Source organism: Dama dama, chromosome 11 (genome assembly GCF_033118175.1).
Source record: "Dama dama isolate Ldn47 chromosome 11, ASM3311817v1, whole genome shotgun sequence".
NCBI lineage: Eukaryota > Metazoa > Chordata > Mammalia > Artiodactyla > Cervidae > Dama > Dama dama.
Window position 1 is genome coordinate 82438918 of NC_083691.1, and position 25067 is coordinate 82463984.

General features: G+C 43.2%; 1 protein-coding gene across 1 annotated transcript in view; it reads right to left on the reverse strand.

Annotated features, from left to right (window-relative positions):
* GALM (galactose mutarotase) overlaps positions 1-24830 on the reverse strand; it is a 62947-nt gene extending 38117 nt beyond the window's left edge. Inside the window, exons 1-4 of the mRNA XM_061155569.1 lie at positions 24388-24830; positions 10887-11041; positions 6321-6527; positions 954-1035 (exon numbers count right to left, since the gene is read on the reverse strand). Coding sequence (XP_061011552.1) covers positions 954-1035; positions 6321-6527; positions 10887-11041; positions 24388-24577 — 634 coding nt within the window. The 5' untranslated portion in view covers positions 24578-24830. The remainder of the gene's footprint in view (positions 1-953; positions 1036-6320; positions 6528-10886; positions 11042-24387) is intronic.
* Positions 24831-25067: the final 237 nt, after the last annotated feature.

Genomic DNA, 25067 nt, shown 5'->3' on the forward strand with positions numbered 1-25067 from the left:
CAGATGGGGGTACACATATGATCTAGTACAAAATTACACCCGTCAATCCTGGAGATAACACATGAACCAAGGTTCCTTCTTTCTTTTTTTAAACTGAGGTAACTCACATACCATTTCAAAGTACACAGTTCAGCAATGCTTAGTGTATTTACAAGGTTGTGCAACCATCACCACTATCCAGTTCCAGAATCTTTCATCCCCAAAGAAATCTCATACTCATTATCGCTCCCCATTCTCCTCTGTCCCTAGCCCCTGGGAAACCACTAATCAACTCTCTATCTCTATGGATTTGCCTATTGAACCAAGGTACTTTTGATCCCAAATAATAATTACCAAGGTGACCTCAATTCAGAACCCAGGAGACACACAAACACACAGATACACACACACACACCCCCATGAAATTCCTCTCTGGCAACACCTCACCTTCCCTTCTGATGTGCAAGACTCCTTCTTCCATGCCATTCCCCTGTGTCTCAGAGGTGATATACCCTCATTTGTCCTACTCAAGGTGCAAGCCATCCCACCCTTTTCTTCTTCTGTCAAAAACCATGACATGTTCTCTCAGGGTCCTGCATTTGTAGGGTAATGCTTAGGTAAATTCCCTTCTGCTAAGATGCTAAGAAATAACAGATTGACACTTTAGTGGAGACCTTCTGAAGTCTAAGGCTCAGCTGGGATGACCATCTGACCCAGTTTGTTTGGGACTATCTCAGCATATGCCTGTTACCCTGGCTTAATTATTAACAGCATTCCTTCTCTCTCAAAATTGTCATGGTTTGATCGTCTAAGTACATGGTCTCCCAACCTTACCCAAAATAAATGACTAATCATGGCAACTATGGGCATTGTGTCAGGCCAACAGGGAAAATAAATTTAGGGAAATGAAGTTTTAATGTTTCTCACATTGCACCCCAGCTCTGCATTCCTATAAAAGGTTTAAATTCACCAACCTGTAGGAATCAGGACTTCATCCACAGGCAAAAAAGCATCAGCTTCTATAGTGACTTCATGGTCATATATATTTGGGGAACCCTGGGAGAGAAAAAGTAGAGAAAGAAATGAAGATTTAATGTTCAGTCTTATATATTTGCTTTACAACTTCTCTTGCAGAAATGATTTCAAGTATTGATGAAAACTTTAGAAATCTCATTTGACCGATGAGGACGACTAGTATGTTCACTTAAGTTAGGTAGGTAGGGGCTCAAAATATTAGCCGATACATCTGAAAGAAGCTTTCAAGGGTGACCCCAGCATGACTTTTCTGAATGGAATGATGAAAGTGAAAAGTCAGACAGACAATGGTGGTTTGAAAGCCTTTAGGGTTTTCACTTATTAGCAGAGGGATTTCTTCTACTCTCCTCACATCCCAGGCAAAGAGAAGAGCAAGGGTCAGTGACATGTAACACAGGTGCTGGGTGTTCAAAGCATTGCCTGTAGGCTCACTAGGGGTGGGCCATGTCACCACTTCTCTGGCCTAGTTCCCACCCAGAAGTCCCCCACTCCCTGCCACAAAGCATAAGACTGGGAGTCAGAACTGGGGTCCCAGCTCCTCCATAAAGACAGCCTGCCCTCCTGGCAGAGTCCAAGGCTGGTACATGAAGTGTCAGTTGGTGGTCAGAAAGGCCTGGGGTCTAATCCTGGCTCCCAGTGAGTGGCCCAGGGAAGTCATTAAACCTCCTGGAATCTCACTTTCTTCAGCATAAGACTGGGCTGATGCCCCCATTCTGTCCAGGGTTCTTGTGGGGAACAGTTTAGTCAAATGTGCTTGCAAACTGGAAAATACACATATATGCATCTAACAAGAAGGATTATATTTTAACAGCAGTATTTTTTAGTTAATTAAAAAAATAATTTATTTATTTATGGCTGTGCTGGGTCTTTACTGCTGCACGGGCTTTTCTCCAGTTTCAGAGAGCTGGGCTCCTCTTCAGTTGCGGTGCGAGGGCTTCTCACTGCTGTGGCTTCTCTTGTCGCAGAGCACAGGCCCCAGGGCGCACGGGCTTCAGCAGTTGGGGCGCACAGGCTCAGGACTGTGGTTCCGAGGCTCTAGAGCACAAGCTCGATAGCTGTGGTGCAGGCTCAGTTCTCTGCACCACGTGGGATCTTCCCCGGTCAGGGATCTAACCTGTGTCTGATGTGTTGGCAGGCGGATTCCTAACAGCAGTGTTTTAGAGCTTCCCAGCAAAAGATGTGGGATGGAAAGCAGCTGAGGGCTTTGCTGAGTGAATGCTCAAAAGTAAAGTACACCAGTTGTTTTCAACTGGGCATGATTTTGCCCCACAGGTGTCCTGAGACATGTCTGATTGTCATGACCAGGGACAGTCATGCTCCTGGGGAAGTAGTTCTGGGAAGAGGCCATGGATTCCGTCAAACAGCCGACCACGCCCAGGAGAGCCTCCCCACCCCCACATCGAGGAATTATCTGGCCCAAAATGTCAACAGTGTTGAGGCTGAGAAACCCAGAGCCGAGGTAAACTGAAGGCCCTGCAGTTTCCTGAGAAGTAGGCAGAGAGAGGCAGTGCACTCTGGGGATAAACTGAAAACAGACTCTATGGTGAGATGGCCTCGGCTGCACAATCAAATGGAGTCATCCTGAGCAGAAAGGCCAAGATTTTAGAGGCCATGAGAATCGATGTCTACACACGACAGAGACTAGTTTATTTACACTACCAAGAGGCTCTGTTTCTGAGGAACTAGGACTCTCTTGGGATGTCCAGTGGTCAGGGGTAGGAGTGGGCGGGAGACAAGGCTGGAGCAGAGGCCTCTGCCCACACCTTCTTAGCCACTCCTTTCATCCCTGACCTGACCTGGGAAGGCAGGTCCAAGATGGGAGTGGCCCGCATCGCCGCCTACGGCTGTTACAGCCTAGAAGGGTCTCCCTCCTGTGTGACTCTCCTTGTGTCATCGTCTCATGCCTCAGGCTGTGAGAGCACCCAAGAGGCCCCTGGGGCTGAGGAAGAGAATTTGGGACTCTTTCCTTGGCTCTAATTATTTGTTCAATGCTCACCTCAAGGTTGAGTAGTATTCCACTGTATGAATATATCACTTGTTTATCTGTTCTCCTGTTAATATTGACTTCTGAGTTGCTTTGAATTTTTTTTTTTTTATTATGAATAGAGTGTCTTAGGAATTTCCTTTTACTTTTTTTTTTTTTTTTAACACTAGGGCAGGAAGAAAATGATTCCATATGAAAATCACAGACCAATAAATTGAGTCCAAGATGTTGAGAAGAAGTCTGGGAGGAGAAAGAAAGGAACACTGACTAGGCACCCACTCTCTTAATTGCTGAGTCACTAAACAGCAGTAACACTCCTTCAGTAAAGAAAGCATGCTTTTCAGTCTATGACTCTCTTACTTGGAATAATGCAAAGTCTCCTCTAGTGGAGTATTACTGTTGGATTATTTTCTTTTCCAGGCTGATGAAAACTTGGCAAGGAATGCTGAGTCACAAACAGAACTGAGGCCCATCTCTGAGTTCAGTGTTTGCTTTTGTTAACTTTGTTTGATTGCTACTATTTGTATTAAAAATGTTAACCATTTAGAGCTCACTATGGCTTGGATGGGGGCATTAAAGACCTTTTTATGCACTGCCATGACCATCACCTTAATTCAACTCTAATCACCTCTAGCAAAAGAGACACCGTTGGTTCTTACCCAAAAGCCATCTAACTCCATTATTAGCAAACACCCTCCTTTTCCCCTGGCAGAATACTGACTAGTTGATTCATCCTATAATGAGGATATATTCAGGGATAGGACCCCCACCTGGGCCCCAGAGAGCAAACTTTGATTTGTCTAATTCCCTTGCTGGTGATTGGGTTAAGCAGAGCATAAGACACACTCTGGCCAACAAAATGTGAGGAAAGTCTGTTGAGGAGCTTCTGGAAAAAGTTTTGCTTCTTCTTAAAAATGGAACATTAGAGATATGAAAAAAAAGAGTAGGTTCTTTTTTAAAAATCTCTGGATGTGACTATATGAAAAGGTGACTCGTGGAGCTGTGGCAACCATTTTATAATTATGAGGGGATAAGCCTGAAGACAAAAACCCTAACACTGAAAAAGCAGAATGGAATGAAGGAAGAAATTGGGTCCTTGATAACATACCTACAAAGACATACCAGAACCATAACTATTGCTTTTCATCTCAAATTGCCCCAGGCCTGCTTTCATAGCTCTTAAGGCAAAGTTTCAGTTTTGTTTTTTAAAAAAAGTTCACCCATTTTTGCGTTAGATAAGAAAGGAACAGCCAAAAAAAAAAAAAACCCTCAACTAATCTACAATCTACATACCTTTTCCATTCTTTGAAAAACACCGTGCTTTCCTGTCTCTAGTCCTTCAACACTCAAACTTAGAAGTGATGAGTCAAAGCTTGACCCCCTATGTAGGACAAAACTTTGCTTATTAAATTTAAAAGACAAACAAAAAGAAAATATACATGATGAGTTGACTGCTTTAAATATTAAGTTTTGAGCTATTTTTCCTGGGGAGGGTTTAAAACACACGATAATACTTTTCCGGTGGGGCAAGAGATGTTCTGAAAATTCAGAGAGACCCCTTGACCCCAGGCTGATTAACTGCCCAGCAACTCTTACGTGTCTGCTCCAAAGGCTGGTGGCCCTCACCCAGCCCCACTCGTGAAGCTACTGGCTGTGGATCTGAGCTGTACTTTCTATGATAGCACACGCAAGGGAGTTCGCCCTGACCACTTTTCTGTGTGGGATCTGTGATCTGGGAAACTATCCAGCCTCTGGGAAAAAAAAAAAATTAGAAATACCTGTCCCTCCAAGTCCTTGTAGTATTGGAAGGGTGGAAAATTCTGGTCAGGAGGGTCCTCCTCTCGGGTAAACAGAAAGAGCCTTAGTGAACCTTACATCCCCATTTTGTGTCCTTCATTGGAACACACAGGCAGATGTAATACTTCACACCTAATTTCTCTATTTTTCAATCTATTCCTTTAGACCACCCCCTTGGTTACAAAATGTGGAAAATAGTGAAAAACCACCATGATCTGCTACCCACATAATACCATTAATATTTTGCGTTATTTCTGTGAAGTTTCTTTCTGAACTTATTTTTAAAAGTGGGATTTTATGCTTATGACTGCAGAGTCTTTTATGGCTTCTGCATGTTTGTCTTATTATTATTATTTTGTTTAAGATCTCAAGAAGGATGGTTCTTGAACATAAGGAATGAGCAAGTGAAGAACCATCTTTCTTATTTTCAAAGGAAGAGCTTTGGAAATTATGTAAGAACAAATTAGCTCATGCTATTTGAAAAGATTCTAGAAAAAAATCAGCAGATCACCAGCAAACTCCAAAAAAGTATAAAAATGTTAGGTATTACTAGCTGGCTGTGAACATCAGCTTGTGGTAGGAAATCATGCCAAAGTGATTCAAGTATAGTGACAATGATGAAGAAAAAAGATGAAATGAAAGAAAGAGAAAGAGAAAGAGAAGAGAAAGATGAAGAGAAAGTCACAGACGGAATCGAGAGTTTAGCTAAGCCTTTTATTCTGTGCCATGTAATAGCTTCCTCAATAAGCTAAAATATTACGGCTGTGGGGAATGAGGTAGTTTAGAAGGAATTACCTAAGAGGGTCTCTCCCTGTCTTCACAGCACTCTTCAGGTGGGTTTGTACAGTGGGAGCACCCCAATACACCCCATTTCCTAAAAGGGACTGGGCTAAGTACATTTCCAAGGATCCAATGTGGAAAATGCCTTACTTAGAAGTAATTTTTAGGGGAGGGGGAGGAGTGGAACAGGGGAAGCAAATGTAAGCCCTTGTCACAGTTAGAGGAGAGGGACTTCTTTTTTTTTTTTTTTTTAATATTTTTATTTATTTATTTGGCTGAGCCTGGAGGATCTTCAGTTGTGGCATGCAAACTCTTAGTCGCAGCACGTGAACTCTTAGTTTCGGCATGTGGGATCTAGTTCCCTGACCAGGGATTGAACCTGGGACCCCTGCTTTGGGAGCTCAGAGTCTTAGCCACTGGACCACCTGGGAAGACCCAGATGAGAGGGAGTTCTTGAAATAGCTAGTTTTACCTGTCTGAGCATGTGGGCAGCACAAGCTACCCAGTGTACTCCCTTCCCTATAATTTCCATTTGTTGAGCAGCTACTATGAGTCAGATGCTTTGCTGGATGCTGTTCCTCACTCCAAGGGTGACCCCATCTCCAGAGTAATTCCCTAGTGGGTTAGTCTCTTCAGTCACAGCCTCCTCCCCCACCCCCAGGTCATTCCACACAGCTCAGTGCAAGAGAGAAGAGGCAAGCGACACTTCACACTACAGCAGGTGAGCAGAGGCAAGCTCACTTACCTGGCCGGCCAGGTTGAAGTAAGAATGATTGGTCAGATTGACCGGGGTGGTCTGACTGGCCTGTGCGCGATAGTTGACCACGAGCTCGCTGCCATCCAGCGTGTACATCACCCAGACTTTTAAGTCTCCAGGGTAGCCTTCCTCACCATCTGGACTGACCCGTGAGAACTCGACACCATTTGACAGCACCCGAGGGGTCCAGAGGACCTGGAAGAAAGTGTTTTCAAAGCTGCTTAGTCACTCCAGTGCCGAGCTAAATGCCACATTGCAATATTTAAGGACAGCTTGGAACCTAAAAAATAAAACTAGTGAGGATAACCAAACAGGAGCAGACTCACAGGTAGAACAAACTAGTGTTGCCACTGGGGTTACCGTAAGGATAGGGGATTAAATGTACAAACGTCTATGTATAAAATAAATAACCTACAAGGATATATTGTACAGCATGGGGAATATAGCCAAGAGCTTCCCTTGTGGCTCAGCTGGTAAAGAATCCGCCTGCCATGTGGGAGACCTGGGTTTGATCCCTGGGTTGGGGAGATCCCCTGGAGAAGGGAAAGGCTACCCACTCCACTATTCTGGCCTGGAGAATTCCAAGGACTGTATAGTCCATGGGGTCACAAAGAGTTGGACATGGCTGAGCGACTTTCACTTTCACTTATAGTAACTTTATTGATTTAGAGAAGAGGTTAATTTTTTTTTTTTTTTTGGCTGCACTGGGTCTTCATTGTTGCACGGGCTTTTCTATAGTCGCAGCGAGTAGGGGCTACTCTCTAGTTGCACTGTGTGGGCTTCTCACTGCGGTGGCTTCTCTTGTGGCAGAGCATGGGCTCTAGGTGTGCGGGCTTCAGTAGCTGTGGTTCCCAGGCTCTAGAGCACAAGCTGAGAAGCTGAGTAGTTGTGGTACATGGGCTTAGTAGCTCTGCAGCATGTGGGATATTTCAGCACCAGGGATTGAACCTGGGTCTCCTGCATTGGCAAGCAGATTCTTTACTACTGAACCATCAGGGAAGAGCCTATAATAACTTTAAATGGAATGTAATCTTTAAAAATTGTGAATCACTATGTTACACACCTGAAATTTGTACGTAATCTTCTATGCCTTATCGAGTGCCCATTATGAGCCCAGGGACTCACTAGAAACATCACACACACTATCTTTTCTGTCTCAGGACTGACTTAAAGTGGGTACCATTATCCTCTTTTAAAGATGAGAGAGCAGAAGCTCAGAAAGGATAAACTGCTTGTTCCAGGCCACACAGCTAGTAAAACGCTGGATTTGAATCAAGTGGTCTAATCCTAGAGCCTGACTCCTTATTCTACACCATCAGAGGGTGAGGTAGCCAGAGACCTCCAGTCCCTTTGGGGAGCCCTGGGATCACTAGTAAAGGGGACCTTTGCTGACATGAGACCTTCATTTGTTGGGTGCTCATTAGCCACTGACCTGGTGCTTTACACAAACCATTTGATAAGGATTTGGCTGAACCAACTAAAATTACCATTTTTGTAGGTCAAAACAGTTGTGCACTGGTAATTTCATATGGGTACAACTAATATCATTACCCCCATTTTACAGATTAGCAAACTGAGTTCAGTGATGTTAACTTGCCCTTAAAGTGGGCGGTGTTAACTCTACCTCCCACATTCTAGAGTAGAACCCTTTCACACTTCATGCAGTTATTTAAAGGGAAAAAAAATCTTGTTTAAAGTCATACATGTAATGAGTGACAGAGCTAGGGTTCAAACTTAGCCTGACAGTCTACACTATTCCACATTTTTACTTTCAGTGAATGTATTATTCCAATCTTCATTTTCAACAGCAGAGTTGAGACCAAACACTGTCATTCCAAATAGACTTGGGAGACAGTAACTTGTGTGGGCCATAAGAGTGGCCCATGAGCCCAGGCTCTGCCTACCCACTCCTGACATGCCTGCATCTCTCACCGACACTACATTTGCCAGGAAGTGAGGCCCGGTAGGAAGGGAGGTCTCTGCCTTCACCTACAGTGAAAGCAGCTGGCATCTGAAACGAATTCAGTGACCTTGGTAAAAAATTAATTTTACACCCTAATTATCTCCTGGAAATGGTAAACTTTTGAGACACTTAAAATATAAAACTGGTATATGTGTGATTAAAGAAAAAGGTCAATTAAAGTCAATCCTAAAGGAACTCAGTCCTTATTATTCATTGGAAGGACAGATGCTGAAACTGAAACTCCAATACTTTGGGCACCTGAGGCGAAGAACTGACACACTGGAAAAGACCCTGATGCTGGGAAAGATTGAAGGCAGGAGAAGGGGACAACAGAGGATGAGGTGGTTGGATGGCATCACCAACTCGATGGACATGAGTTTGAGCAAGCTCCGGGAGTTGGTGACGGACAGGGAAGCCTGGCGCGCTGCAGTCCATCAGGTCACAAAGTGTCAGATGTGACTGAGAGACTGAACTGAACTGAACTGAAAGAAAAAGGAATCCCCCAAATGGGAAATTTTATAAATAAAATATTTGAAATAAAATGGTCTTAACTTGCTACCTAGTTTTTCTCCTTTAGAGAAAGGATACAATGGAAAGATTTTTGTGTAAGTCAATATCATCAGATAAAGTGGAAAGTACAATTCCTATTCACAGGAGGATTTCCCTGATTCAGTAGTTTCCAAATTTTCCTGAAAACTTCCAAATTTTTTTCTCTAGGCCTACTTACACCATTTCTAATCCTGTCAGGTTACTCAAATTTCATCGTTAAAAAAATGTGTTGGTATAAATAAGAAAACAATTACCTGCAAACCGACAATTACGCAGTAATTGTTGAGATCAAACAAAACTGAAAACGAAGTTCATGTGATACTGCTCATGTTGCTCCATGAAAACCTAGTGTCCTAAAACTTTCAGTGGCTTCATGATTATATTCCGAGTCTTTCCCCACCCTCTGTGAGCTGTTGCACTGCCACTCTCTCAAATATCCACTTATTAAATGACATGCTATCTTTTCTTGAAGAACAGTTCAACTCCAACCTCCCTAGCTGCCATTAATACCAGTTTCTGTAGCACACCTCTGGCATCTATATTATGGGGCTCGTTGCCTATAACTGTTATTCATGTAACTTACTACATGATACTCACTATACTAGAGTACCAGCAATCTCCATCCCACTATGCTCCCTGGTTCACAGAAGAGGCTCAGTAAACACACGGCAGAAGAGGATATAAACACTCACTCTCTTCATGTGTTTGTTCCTACAGGGCGTGCCCTGTACGTAACACCGCAGAAAACTCCATGTGGAACAGAGGCCGCAGGAACAAGCTAGAACAAGGTGCTGAGGCTCCTCTGAAGACCCCTGGCCAAACAGAGCTGAAGCTAACTTCCTCTGGTTGGGGTTTGCCCATGGACCTGGCATATTCCACAGACCCTCTGCCCTAATATTGCCAGGACAGAAGCCATCCTCTGCCTTCAGCCATCTCTGGCATGAGGAGTTTCATCATGGAGGAAAGGGGAAGTAATGGGGCTGTCTGGTTCTAAGCCACAGACAGGAAGCTGATAGAACAGGGGAAACAGAGAGTGACCAACTTCCTTCATCAGGATAGCTGGTGGTTAAGAGGTAGAAAAAAAGAAATTGTGATTCTTAACATGCCATATATGTTCCTGTCTCCTCCGGCTTTTCTCTAGGAAATAACCTGGGTGGTATAATTTAAAGGAAAGCTCACTACCAAAATTACCTCTCTGAAATTAGACTAGTAAGAGAATCACTGAGCTCAACCTGCAGACTCCCACACAACTAGGAAAGAACAGGAAGCCAGGCATTCCCACCTCAGGGAGAAGCTGTCTGATCAATTTGTTTTCCTAACCTGCTTTTCCAGGAATTCACTTACAGGATGGGAGTTAATGTGGAAAGGGAGAACTGGGGAGAATCTGACGTCATTTTGAGGCGTGAGACCCTTCACGGGGAGGGTAGCCTGGATATGGCAGCACAGTACATGCCAGTCGGGGTCGGGGGAAGAGCTTATAGACCGATGCTAGGGGGATGTTGGGTTGGGGGGATGCCAGTGACTATGGCAGACACCAGCAATTGTAGTATAGGAATGAGGGCTTTGGGTCAGGCAGCCCAACTTATGAGTTGTGTGGCCTTTCAGGGCCTCAGATTTCTCATCTGGTGATAATACGGGGTTCTAATAAGAGTGGGAGATAATATAGACAAATGATTTGTGCAGGAAGTGGTACATATTGTCTTTAATCCACTTTTCTGTTCTGCCTAAAGTCAACTCTCTGATCCCAAAACTGTGAGACAGGCGTTTGTTTCCCGTCTTTCCTAAGTCAAAGGTTGTCATCCTTTCACTCAGGGGCTCCCCTGCCTACTATAGTCAGATTAGCTAGAGACAGCTGGGTCCTGGAACACAGTCAGCAATCTGCGTCCCCCCAGGCCCAAACCATGAGAGCAGCTTCTTTCCTGGATCACCTTACCACGCATTGACTCTAGGGCCTAGGGCTGTGCCTGGCAAAGGCAAGGCATGCTTGAAGGTACTCAGTGAAGTGTGCCAGGTGAGGACACTGTGCAATGACTTCAACTCACCTTGTCAAACCCTTTGACTCCTCCATGGAGGCTGTTGGGCCCGTTGTTAATGGCCAGTTTATACTCCTTCCCATCCAATGTGAACGTTCCTTTGGCAATTCGGTTGGCCACCCTGCCAACCACAGCTCCAAAGTAGGGCTGCTTTTGGAGGTACCCTGCAAGGATATGGGATGACAGTGATTTTAAAACCTTCAAACCAAAGATGAGGCTCACACTGCTGCCCACCACTTCCTTCTGAGGGCAGCTGTAAGTATTAACAACATGGGCATACTATGTGTGCATGGAAGCAGGGAAAATTGGTGTTCTTTACACACGACCCTTCCCCTTTCCAAAAGTAATTCATATTCTTTACAAACATTTTAAAAGACTAAAGCACAAAGAAGAAACTGAAATCATCCTGACCTTCTCACTAGAGAGAACCACTGTTAATATTTGTTTTTTTTTTTTTGGCTGCGCTGGGTCTTTGTTGCTGCACATGAGCTACTCTCGCTAGTTGCAGGGCACAAGCTTCTCACGGCAGTGGCTCCTCTTGTTGAGGAGCATGGGAGCTGGGCCCCAGAGCATGCAGGCTCCAGCAGTTGTGGTGCTGATTTACTTGTCCCACAGCATGTGGAACCTTCCCAGGTGAGGAACTGAACCTATGTCCCCTTCACTGACAGGCAGATGCTTAACCACTGGACCACCAGGGAAGTCCACCATTTATATTTGTATGTATATCTATATTGGGTTTTTTTTTTTTTGCTTGTTGTTTTGGCCACATAACATGGCTTGCAGGATCCCAGTTCCCTGGTGGTGGTGGCAGTTTAATCACTAAGTTGTGTCCGACTCTTGCAACCCCATGAACTGTAGCCTGCCAAATTCCTCTGTCCATGGGATTCTCCAGGCAAGAATACTGGAGTGGGTTGCCATTGCCTTCTCTAGGGGATTTTCCCAACCGAGGAATCGAACTCAGGTCTCTTGCATTGCAGGTAGATTCTTTACCAACTGAGCTACAAGGGAAGCCCCACCAGTTCCCTGGCCTAGGATCAATTGAGTGCCTCCTGCAGTGGAAACTCACAGTCCTAACCACTGGAATGCCAGGGAATTCCCTTCTATGTAGATCTGTGTGTTCCCTTTAATATTTGAGTATACATGTGCATATGCTTTTCAGATGGGCTTCTTTCACTTAATAACATGCATTTAAGGTTGCTCCATATATTTTTGTGGACTGATTTCTTTCTAGCACAGCATAATATTCCATTGTCTGGATGTACCACAGTTTACTTATCCATTCACCTATTGAAGGGCATCTTGGTTGCTTCCAAGTTTTGGCAATTATGGATAAAGCTACTACAAGTATTCATATGCAGGTTTTTCTATGGACATATATTTTTAACTCCCTTGAGTAAAATACCAAGGAATGTGACTGCTGGACCATATGATAAGAGTATGTTTAATCTTGCAAGAAACTGCCAACTATCTCCCAAAGTAGCTATACCATTTTGTATTCCCAGCAACGAATGACAGTTCCTGTTGCTCCATGTGCTTGCCAGCATTTGGTGTTGTCAGTGTTCTGGACTTTGGCCATTCTAATAGGTCTCAATGTTGTTTTAATTTCCCTTTCCCTGATGACATATAATGTGGAACAAATTTCATTTGCTTTCCAGGAGCTCGAAATGTGAAAAGCAGGACTTCTGTTCAAAAGTCATTTAGCTACATATCCTTTTGACTCCTACCTTGCTTCATTCAACTGGTGTACACCAAGCCCCTACTCGTTGCCAGCCACATGCTTGGCATCGGAGACGAGGATAAATTCAACAGCAAGCTGCATCATGGACTTGCAAGAATTCTCTCAGAAGGGACCACTTTCTGGCAACAATTAATAAGCCCACTGAAGTAAGAAGCACTTTTCAACCCTTGGTTTAGATGAAGAGTTTTTAAGGATTAAACGGTAAGGATAGCAGAAATGACTGCTCCTAACTGTCTCTGAGAAACTCTTCAGAACAAATGGATTTTATATTACTTTCTTACATTACTAAGTGTTTTTTTGACTGCACTGGGTCTTTGTAAGAAAAAGCACAGCAACTTTTTGTTGCAGCACACAGGCTTTCTCTAGTTGCAGCACAAGAACCTCTCCTTGAGGTCCTTGGGCTTAGTTGCCCGTTGGCATGTGGGATCTTAGCCCCCGGACCAGAACCCAAGTCTCATGAATTGGAAGGTGGATTCTTAACCACTGGACCACCACATAAGTCCCTATTACTAAGCTTTTAAATCAAATCAAAATTACAAAAAGTGACAGTCCCCCAAAGTCTGAATAGGGCTAAGAAACTTGTTTCTGAAATGCAGAAAATACTATTTTCCATGAAAAAGGGCAGTTTCTAGGTCAAGCCAAGAATGCTGGTTTAATCTAGTCAGTAACTGATGTTTGGCCCCAGGTAAAGAGCAGGGAGGGAACACAGCTCCACCATCAACAGAAAGTTGGATTAAAGATTTACTCAGCATGGCCCCACCCATCAAAACAAGACCCAGTTTCCTCAGTCAGTTTCTACCATCAGGAAGCTTCCATAAGCCTCTATCCTTCTCCATCAGAGGGCAGACAGACTGAAAACCACAGTCACAGAAAACTAACCAATCTAATGACATGGACCAAAGCCTTGTCTAACTCAATGAAACTATGAGCCATGACACGTAGGGCCACCCAAGATGGATTGGTCATGGTGGAGAGGTCTGACAAAACGTGGTCCACTGGAGAAGGGAATGGCAAACCATTCAGTATTCTTGCCTTGAGAACCCCATGAGCAGTATGAAAAGGCAAAAACATAGAACACTGAAAGATGAACACCCCAAATCAGTAGGTGCCCAACATGCTACTGGAGAAGAGTGGAGAAATGACTCCAGAAAGAATGAAGAGATGGAGCCAAAGCAAAACCAACACCCAGGTGTGAATGTGACTGGTGATGGAAGCAAGGTCCGATTCTGTAAAGAGCAATATTGCATAGAAACCTGGAACGTCAGGTCCATGAATCAAGGACCTGATGGCAAGAGTGAATGCTGACATTTTAGGAATCAGCAAACCAAAATGGACTGGAATGGGTGAATTTAACTCAGATGACCATTATATCTACTACTGTGGGCAAGAATCCCTTAGAAGAAATGGAGTAGCCATCATACTCAACAAAAGAGTCCAAAATGCAGTACTTGCATGCAGTCTCAAAAAATGACAGAATGATCTCTGTTTGTCTCCAAGGCAAACCATTCACTATCACAGTAATCCAAGTCTATTCCCCGACCAGTAATGCTGAAGAAGCTGAAGTTGAACAGTTCTATGAAGACCTACAAGACCTTCTAGAATTAGCACCCAAAAAAGATGTCCTTTTCATTATAGGGGACTGGAATACAAAAGCAGGAAGTCAAGAAACACCTGGAGTAACAGGAAAATTTGGCCTTGGAGTACAGAATGAAGCAGAGCAAAGGCTAATAGAGTTCTGCGAAGAGAACGCACTGGTCATAGAAAACACCCTCTTCCAACAACACAAGAGAAGACTCTACACATGGACATCACCAGATAGCCAACACTGAAATCAGATTGATTATATTCTTTGCAGCCAAAGATGGAGAAGCTCTATACAGTCAGCAAAAACAAAACCGGGAGCTGACTGTGGCTCAGATCATGAACTCCTTATTGCCAAATTCAGACTTCAACTGAAGAGAGTAGGGAAAACCACTAGACAATTCAGGTATGACTAAACCAAATCCCTTATGATTATACAGTGGAAGGGAGAAATAGACTTAAGGGACTAGATCTGATAGACAGAGTGCCTGATGAACTATGGACGGAGGTTCATGACATTGTACAGGAGACACGGAGGAAGACCAACCCCAAGAAAAAGACCTGCAAAAAATCAAAATAGCTGCCTGAGGAGGCCTTACAAATAGCTGTGAAAAAAAGAGAAGCCCAAAGCAAAGGCAAAAAGGAAAGATATACCCATTTGAATGCAGAGTTCCAAAGAATAAAATGGAGATGATAAGAAAGACTTCCTCAGTGATCAGTGAAAAGAAATAGAGGAAAACAAAAGAATGGGAAAGACTAGAGATCTCTTCAAGAAAATTAGAGATACAAAGGAAACATTTCATGCAAAGATGGGCTCAATAAAGGACAGAAATGGTATGGAGCTAACAGAAGCAGAAGATATTAAGAAGAGGTGGCAAGAATACACAGGAAGAACTGTACAAAAAAGATCTTCACGATTCAGATAATCATGATGGTGTGATCACTCACCTAGAGCCAGACATCCTGGAATGTCAAGTTAAGTGGGCCTTAGGAAGCATCACTATGAAAAAAGCTAGTGGAGGTGATAGAATTCCAGTTGAGCTACTTCAAATCCTAAAAGATGATGCTGTCAAAGTGCTGCACTCAATATGCCAGCAAATCTGGAAAACTCAGCAGTGGCCACAGGACTGGAAAAGGTCAGTTTTCATTCCAATCCCAAAGAAAGGCAATGGCAAAGAATGGTCAAACTACTGCATAATTCACACACTCATCTCACTTGCTAGCAAAATAATGCTCAAAATTCTCCAAGCCAGGCTTCAACATGTGAACCATGAACTTCCAGATGTTCAAGCTGGTTTTAGAAAAGGCAGAGGAATCAGAGACCAAATTGCCAACATCTGCTGGATCATTGAAAAAGCAAGAGAGTTCCAGAAAAACATCTATTTTTGCTTTAGTGACTATGCCAAAGCCTTTGACTGTGTGTATCACAATAAACTGTGGAAAATTCTTCAAGAGATGGGGATACCAGACCACCTGACCTGCCTCCTGAGAAATCTGTATGCAGGTCAGGAAGCAACAGTTGGAACTGGACATGGAACAACAGACTGGTTCCAAATCGGGAAAGGAGTACGTCAAGGCTGTATATTGTCACCCTGCTTATTTAACTTATATGCAGAGTACATCATGAGAAACGCTGGGCTGGAGGAAGCACAAGATGGAATCAAGATTGCTGGGAGAAAATAGGAAAAGGAGTACGTCAAGGCTGTATATTGTCACCCTGCTTATTTAACTTATATGCAGAGTACATCATGAGAAACGCTGGGCTGCAGGAAGCACAAGATGGAATCAAGATTGCTGGGATGAATCCTTTGTCTGTTTCTTCATTTGCTATTATTTTCTCCCAATCTGAGGGCTGTCTTTTCACCTTACTTATAGTTTCCTTTGTAGTGCAAAAGCTTTTAAGTTTCATTAGGTCCCATTTGTTTAGTTTTGCTTTTATTTCCAATATTCTGGGAGGTGGGTCATAGAGGATCTTGCTGTGATTTATGTCGGAGAGTGTTTTGCCTATGTTCTCCTCTAGGAGTTTTATAGTTTCTGGTCTTACATTTAGATCTTTAATCCATTTTGAGTTTATTTTTGTGTATGGTGTTAGAAAGTGTTCTAGTTTCATTCTTTTACAAGTGGTTGACCAGTTTTCCCAGAAATGAAGAAACAGACAAAGGATTAATCTCAAAAATATACAAGCAACTCCTGAAGCTCAATTCCAGAAAAATAAATGACCCAATCAAAAAATGGGCCAAAGAACTAAACAGACATTTCTCCAAAGAAGACATAGAGATGGCTAACAAACACATGAAAAGATGCTCAACATCACTCATTATTAGAGAAATGCAAATCAAAACCACAATGAGGTACCATTACACGCCAGTCAGGATGGCTGCTATCCAAAAGTCTACAAGCAATAAATGCTGGAGAGGGTGTGGAGAAAAGGGAACCCTCTTACACTGTTGGTGGGAATGCAAACTAGTACAGCCGCTATGGAAAACAGTGTGGAGATTTCTTAAAAAACTGGAAATAGAACTGCCATATGACCCAGCAATCCCACTTCTGGGCATACACACTGAGGAAACCAGATCTGAAAGAGACACGTGCACCCCAATGTTCATCGCAGCACTGCTTATAATAGCCAGGACATGGAAGCAACCTAGATGCCCATCAGCAGATGAATGGATAAGGAAGCTGTGGTACATATACACCATGGAATATTACTCAGCCATTAAAAAGAATTCATTTGAACCAGTCCTAATGAGATGGATGAAGCTGGAGCCCCTTATACAGAGTGAAGTAAGCCAGAAAGATAAAGAACATTACAGCATACTGACACATGTATATGGAATTTAGAAAGGTGATAACGATAACCCTATATGCAGAACAGAAAAAGAGACACAGAAATACAGAACAGACTTTTGAACTCTGGGAGAATGTGAGGGTGGGATATTTCAAAAGAACAGCATGTATACTATCTATGGTGAAACAGATCACCAGCCCAGGTGGGATGCATGAGACAAGTGCTCCGGCCTGGTGCACTGGGAAGACCCAGAGGAATTGGGTGGAGGGGGAGGTGGGAGCGGGGAGCGGGATGGGGAATACGTGTAAATCCATGGCTGATTCATATCAATGTATGACAAAACCCACAAAAAAAAAAAAAAAAAAAGATTCCTGGGAGAAATATCAATAACCTCAGATATGCAGATGACACCACCCTTATGGCAGAAAGTGCAGAAGAACTAAAGAGCCTCTTGATGAAAGTGAAAAAGGACACTGAAAAATTTGGCTTAAAGCTGAACATTCAGATGGCATTTGGTTCCATCACTTCACGGCAAATAGAAGAAGAAACTGTTGAAAAAAGTGGCAGACTTTATTTTTTTGGGCTCCAAAATCACTGCAGATGATGACTGCAGCCATAAAATTAAAAGATGCTTACTCCTTGGAAGAAAAATTTTGACTAACCTAGACAGTATATTAAAAAGCTCCAAGAGTTTACATTACTTTGCCAACAAAGGTCCATCTAGTCAAGGCTATGGTTTTTCCAGTAGTCATGTATGGATGTGAGAGCTGGACTACAAAGAAAGCTGAGCACCGAAGAATTGATGCTTTTGATCTGTGGTGTTGGAGAAGACTCTTGAGAGTCCTTTGGACAGCAAGGAGATCCAACCAGTCCATCCTAAAGGAAATCAGTCCTGAATGTTCATTGGAAGGACTGATGTTGAAGCTGAAACTCCAGTACTTTGGCCACCTGATGCATAGAGCTGACTCATTTGAAAAGATCCTGATTCTGGGAAAGGTTGAAGGCAGAAGGAGAAGGGGACGACAGAGGATGAGATGGTTTGATGCCATTACCAACTCAATGGGCATGAGTTTGAGTAATCTCCAAGAGTTGGTGATGGACAGGGAGACCTGGCATGCTGCAGTCCATGTGTCGCAAAGAGTTGGACACAGCTGAACGAATGAACTGAACTGATGTAGGGTAAAGGGTAGAGACAAAGTTTGTCCCTTTTTTCTGGGCAAGGGACTGGCCAGAATACATTAATAAACGGGGTATGGTCTTCTCCACTCCTCAAGCATCCCAAGGATTCCAGCTATGACAACAACCTCAGACTGCCCAAACCTTAACAAGAGTGCCCTAAAAGTCTCATTTAAAATTGCTCAGGATTCTCAGACAAACCCTCCACACCCTGAATGACTTTCTTTTGGCCTTTTGAGGAAAATCAACACTAGTTTAATTGACGAGCACTTTAAACATCCCAAATCTTTTATATGTTTTACAATCGCTGCTGGTTGTCCCAAATGAATCTCCATGCCATTTTGTGCAGTGTTAACAAAGTGAAATAGGATGTTCGAGGAGTGTGAAGGAAGATATTTGGGGGCAAAGGAAGTAAAGATGATTAAAATTATTAATTGTTCAATATAGTCAGACACAATCATAGCCAATAGCACGTTTAATCATTATCTATTTGTTTCAGGTGAGGAAATAGTTCTAGAGAGGTTAAATAATTTGCCCAAGGTCACAGAGCTATAAGGGACAAAGCAGAGAATTTAAACTAGGAATCCTTAATGCTTCTAAAAGGACACTCTTGGGCATCTGTAATATGAAACTGCAGCCTCTAAACTGGTCCCTTTTCCTCCCACCACCTCTTATAAACTCAGGTTTTCTAAAAGCACTAAGTTGATTTTTTTTCTAATCTTTTCATAATGCCTCTCATGGCAGTAATAGCTGGGTGTTGGTAGCAACTGAGGTGAAGATGAAAGGAAAAGAATTGTGTTGATTATCTGGGTAGATTATTTATACCTGTAGCTCATGAGCAAATATTCTCACCAAGGTTTTGAAAGAAGTCATAACGACTGCAAGTGGGACACGCAGATGAAAAAACATTAAAAAATATTTTCAAGGGCCTTTCCTGGTGGTCCAGTGGTAAAGAATCAGCCTTCCGAACCAGGGGACATAGGTTTGATCCCTGGTCAGGGAACTAAGGTGCCGTATGCCTAGGGGCAACTAAGCCTGCATATCACAACTAGAAAAGCCTGCATGCTACAACGAAGACCCAGCAAGTCTAAAAAGAAGAAAAAAATTTTTCAATACAAAAAATGGCAGAAGAAAAACCTCACAGGAGGCATTACTGATTTTTCTAGGCTATAACTAAAAGATCATATGATTTACCTCATTAGAATTCTACAGAACAAAGACCTCATTTCCTAGGGAGTATGTGAACTATTCTGACCTCCATTCGTGGCCATCATCCAAGTAGCTTACATAATCTATCTGGGAAATCAGAGAGTTCACATCTAACCTGGCAATTACAAAAGGACCATGTCTCATGGAATTATCCATGCTTAGCTCTTCCCTGTGGCTCAAAACATTTTGGGGACATAGTAATGTGAAGATAAACCCTGACTCTGTCACATCGTATTGCTTTAAACTATTTGCCTCAGTTTGTTTATATAATACTTACTCAGACATTCAAAGATTATCCAGTGAAAATCCAGCCTTCTTCCCATCCCTGTACCACAGCTGCCCAGAGTTCCTTCTCAAACACAACTTCTGTCACCAATTTCTTAACACGGGTTTTAATACACTAGAATTGATCAAAAGAGTAATATGCTGCCATTCACACTATTATGATTGAGACAATTCTGCTTCTCATAATGACATATATGAAGTTCAACCCTGAAGATGGCTGAACATATCAGAAAGCCTTCCCATAATAAGAAAAAAAGAGAAGCTAAAGGCAAAGGAGAAAAGGAAAGATATACCCATTTGAATGCAGAGTTCCAAAGAATAGCAAGGAGAGATAACTAAAGCCTTCCTTGGTGATCAATGCAAAGAAATACAGGAAACAAAAGAATGGGAAAGACTAGAGATCTCCTTAAGAAAATTAGAGATACCAAGGGAACATTTCATTCAAAGATGAGCACAATAAAGGACAGAAATGGTATAGACCTAACAAAAGCAGAAGATATTAAGAAGAGATGGCAAGATTACACCGAAGAACTATACAAAAAAGATCTTTATGACCCAGATAACCACGATGGTGTGATTACTTACCTAGAGCCAGACATCCTGGAATGTGAAGTCAAGTGGGCCTTAGGAAGCATCAATATGAAAAAAGCTAGTGGAGGTGATAGAATTCCAGTTGAGCTACTTCAAATCCTAAAAGATGATGCTGTCAAAGTGCTGCACTCAATATGCCAGCAAATCTGGAAAACTCAGCAGTGGCCACAGGACTGGAAAAGGTCAGTTTTCATTCCAATCCCAAAGAAAGGCAATGGCAAAGAATGGTCAAACTACTGCACAATTGCACCCATCTCACATGCTAGCAAACTAATGCTCAAAATTCTCCAAGCCAGGCTTCAACAATACGTGAACCGTGAACTCCCAGATGTTCAAGCTGGACTGAGAAAAGGCAGAGGAACAAGAGATCAAATTGCCAACATCTGCTGGATCATTGAAAAAGCAAGAGAGTTCCAGAAAAACATCTACTTTTGCTTTACTGATGACACCAAAGCCTTTGACTGTGTGGATCACCAAAAACTGTGGAAAATTCTGAAAGAGATGGGAATATCAGACCACCTGACCTGCCCTCTCAGAAATCTGTATGCAGGTCAGGAAGCAACAGTTAAAACTGGACATGGAACAACAGACTGGTTCCAAATCGGGAAAGGAGTACCTCAAGGCTGTATATTGTCACCCTGCTTATTTAACTTATATGCAGAGTACATCATGCAAAATGCCAGGCTGGATGAAGCACAGGCTGGAATCAAGATTGCCAGGAGAAATATCAATAACCTCAGCTATGCAAATGACACCACCCTTATGGCAGAAAGTGAAGAAGAACTAAGGAGCCTCTTGATGAAAGTGAAAAAGGAGAGTGAAAAAGTTGGCTTAAAACTCAACATTCAGAAAACTAAGATCATGGCATTCGGTCCCATCACTTCATAGAAACAGTGAGAGACGTTTTTTGGGGGGGGCGCTCCAAAATCACTGCAGATGGTGACTGCAGCCATGAAATTAAAAGACGCTTGCTCCCTGGAAGAAAAGATATGACCAACCTAAATAGCATATTAAAAAGCAGAGACATTACTTTCCCAACAAAGGTCCACCTAGTCAAAGCTATGGTTTTTCCAGTAGTCATATATGGATGTGAGAGTTGGAATATAAAGAAAGCTGAGCACCAAAGAAATGATGCTTTTGAACTGTGGCATTGGAGAAGATTCTTGAGAGTCCCTTGGACTGCAAGGAGATCCAACTAGTCCATCCTAAAGGAAATCAGTCCTGAATGCTCATTGGAAGGACTGATGCTGAAACTGAAACTCCAATACTTTGGCCACCTGATGAGAAGAACCGACTCACTGGAGCAGACTCTGATGCTGGGAAAGACTGAAGGTGAGAGGAGAAGGGGACGACAGAGGATGAGATGGTTGGATGGCATCACCAATGTGATGGACATGAGTGTGAGTAGGCTCTGGGAGTTGGTGATGGACAGGGAAGCCTGGTGTGCTGCAGTCCTTGGGGTCGCAAAGAGTTGGACACGACTGAGTAACTGAACTGAACTGTACCCTCATAATGACATATATGAAGTTCATCCCTGAAGATGGCTGAACATCAGAATATCGTACTTGATATTCTAAACACTTCTTTGTCTTGAAAATAGCTTGCTTTCCTTTTTAAGTAAACAGTTAAATTATCTAAATTATAGCATAAGGTTGGAAATGTTTCTCTCGATCCAGCACCTGGAATACTTCACTTTTTTTTGATGTGCCACACAGCTTGCAGGATATAGTTCCCCGACCAGGGATGGAACCTGTGCCCCGCCCACCCCCGCCAGTTGTAATAGAAGCTCGGAATCCTAACTACTGGACCACCAGGGAATTTCCAGTATCTAGAATATACTTTATTTTTTATTTTTATTTTTTTTTAGAATATACTTTAGATGCTTTGATTAGACCTGGCATTTTGTGGCACCAGTCATGGATGCTGACAAAAGAATGCCATTTAACTCTCTCAAGATATGTTAATAACATGGGTGGGGGGCAATACAGTCAATAAAAGCTAGGTCACTGTAATCCAAGAGGATCTATTTTTTTTCCTCCCTTTTAATAACATTTGATGATAATACTTTCTTTCACCTAGATTCCCACAAAACTCAGAGACTCACAGAGACAACGTATTCAACATTACTGCACTCACAAAATTGGCACTTCTATGCCTACTAAGAATCTGGTGCTTCTCAGGTGCCATATCATCATCATGGCACACTTTTCGAACGAATTGTGCAAAGATGCCTTTTGTTTTAAGATCCATGTGACTCTTACATCAGAACTGAAATTAGGAACTTTCCTGGTGGTCCGGTGGCTAAGACGCCACGCTCCCAATACAGGGGGCCCAGGTTTGATCCCTGGTCGGGAAACACACCCCACATGACGCAACTAAGAGTTTGCATGCTGCAACAGAGTTCAAAGATCCCGAGTGCCGCAACTAGGACCCAATAAAACAAGCAAATAAATATTATTAATAAAAAAAATAATTAAAACTAGTAAGAAATGAGTGTGTGTACGAGTGGGGGGGGGGGGAGGGTAGCTACCTCCTGAATGGTGATAAGGCAGAGATGTAAATAAGGTGATAAAAGCAGATACCACTTATCATCTCCAGTGCTTTATAGGCTTAGAAATTCTAGGTCATCTATCCAATTCTCCTTGGACTCTACGGGCAATTTTGCACCAGTTAAGTAATCTCTGTGATTCTGTTTCCACCAAGCAAATGGTTATGCTAAAAGAAAGATGACTTAGCAAAAGTGATTCTAAAGCATTCTCTTTTGTCACTTGTCAACTCTCTTGCCTTCTGACTCTGAAGACAGGAGATAGGAACACCCACCCCAGAAACTGAAAGGGATGTAGAGAGTAAGGGGACAGTGGAGCTGATTTTCCCAGCCCCTGCACATTCCCACCGTCTCCTATAATAGGCTTGCTGAAATTACCAGAGAAATTCTGCTGAATGTTACCTACACCTTCTCCAAGCCAAGCTGTGGAGGCTCCAAGGCAGTTAAAGACAACCCACCAGAGGGCAAGGAATAGAATCCTCAGGAATATTTAGAAAACATTTTTGTTAAGGAAATGAAGAGCCAATTTCAGTCTGCTAAGGGAAAACCAATTCTGTTTTCTGTTGACTTCTCATCCTGGGCTATGTTGCTGAAGAAGCAAACAGACAGAAAGACACACACTTAAAGGAAAACCTCAAACCTCCTCTCTAACAGATTTTGTCCACACGCTTACCACTGAGCAGAGAATTAATTCTCAAGCAATTGCCCTTTGCTAACTTTATTTCGATCTCTTTTTCTCTCTACTTACTCACTGTGCCAAGAGACAGCAAGCACTATGTACATTTTCCTTTGCCCCAAGAAACTGCAGTGAAGTTGCAGTTTTAATTACTTGTTTATGCCATTATTTGGCTAAGGTCTATCTCCACATCTAAACTGCAGGCTGCATGAGGGTGGGGACCTGTCTCCTGGAATGAGATAACTGAATCAACAATGACTGAATGCATGAATCAATACACGTTCTTAGCTGTCATGGATTCCTGCAGAATAAAATCCACCCCAGTTATAAGGAGACTCATTTCTCGACAGTAAGTTGGTCTTCCATGTTGTTCCAGTACACGGTTATCGATTAGCCAGGGGGTGTGGGACACCGAACTCCACAGAACAAAACAGATAAGCTTCTGCACCCGCTGAGCTTACCTTAGGGAGCATTTCTGAAACAACCAGACCTCAAAGAGACTCTGATCAAGAAGAAAGGAAGTAGAAGACGCACGTCTTTGATTTTTCTCCCCCTTCTTCAGAAATGGCAAGAGAAAGAGCTGGGAGCCACACCCGCTCCAGCCTGTGTGTCTCCGCTCCCGCCCTCGGAGATCAGGCAGTTCAAAGATCGCTCCAGGGTTGCTGAAGTTTTATCTTTCCCTCAACTGACTTTTTAATTAAGGCAAAGCCTGAAAGCATAACCGGAAGCTAAGTGCTACGGCAGTTTCTGTTCACTTTGTGTTTTCCCAAACACTGGATCGCAATACACTCAATCAGCCGGCTCCCAGCGGTCACAAGCTCGGTACTTCCCCTCGGTCGCCGCATCCCAGACTGCTGGTGTGGGGCAGTGTGCGCGGCGGGCCCGGGGCCCGTCCGCAGCCCGGGGCGGAATTCAACCCACCTTCCAACTCGTCAAAGCCGAGCACCACATCTGAGGCTCTGCCCTGCCTGTCTTTGACCTCCAGGGCTGTGATGGTGCAGCCCCAGGAGATGATGTCCACTCTCAGCTGGTCTGACTGCAGCTGGAACTTCTCCACTGTCCCTGCTCCCAGGGGCAGGTCTCCAAACACGGCTCTGGTCACCGAAACCATGCCGAGCTCAGGGTGTGCAGCTGCTCCAAGTCCTTCGAACTCCCGCCGCTAACCCTGGAGCGGCAGAAATTTACTGGAGAAGGGGCGGGACGGCTCACACTCCTCCCCTTTCTTGCCTGGATTTAAGGAGTGACCACTCCTGCAAAAAAAATATCCTCTGGGACTTCTCTAAATCATTCCTCTGCCTGAGGGAAGGCAAAGTTTCCAGCTAGGCTGGCAAGTTCCAGTCAGTTCTTTTCCTTTGGACCTCTGACGCATTGCATGTTGGGAATGGTAGTTTTTGGAATGTGAAATTGCATTTTGGGGCCTGTAGTCTTTCTAAACCGAAATCCTGACTGCAATGTTCTATCGCTTTTCCGGCACGAGGTTCTTAACAAGCAAAGATTCATCCGTTAATGGTGGCTGACTTTCAGATAAGACGCTGAGAATTGAAGAGATGAGAATTAGGAATAGTGAGGGGAGGAAATCTTGGGGGGAAATTTTGATTTTT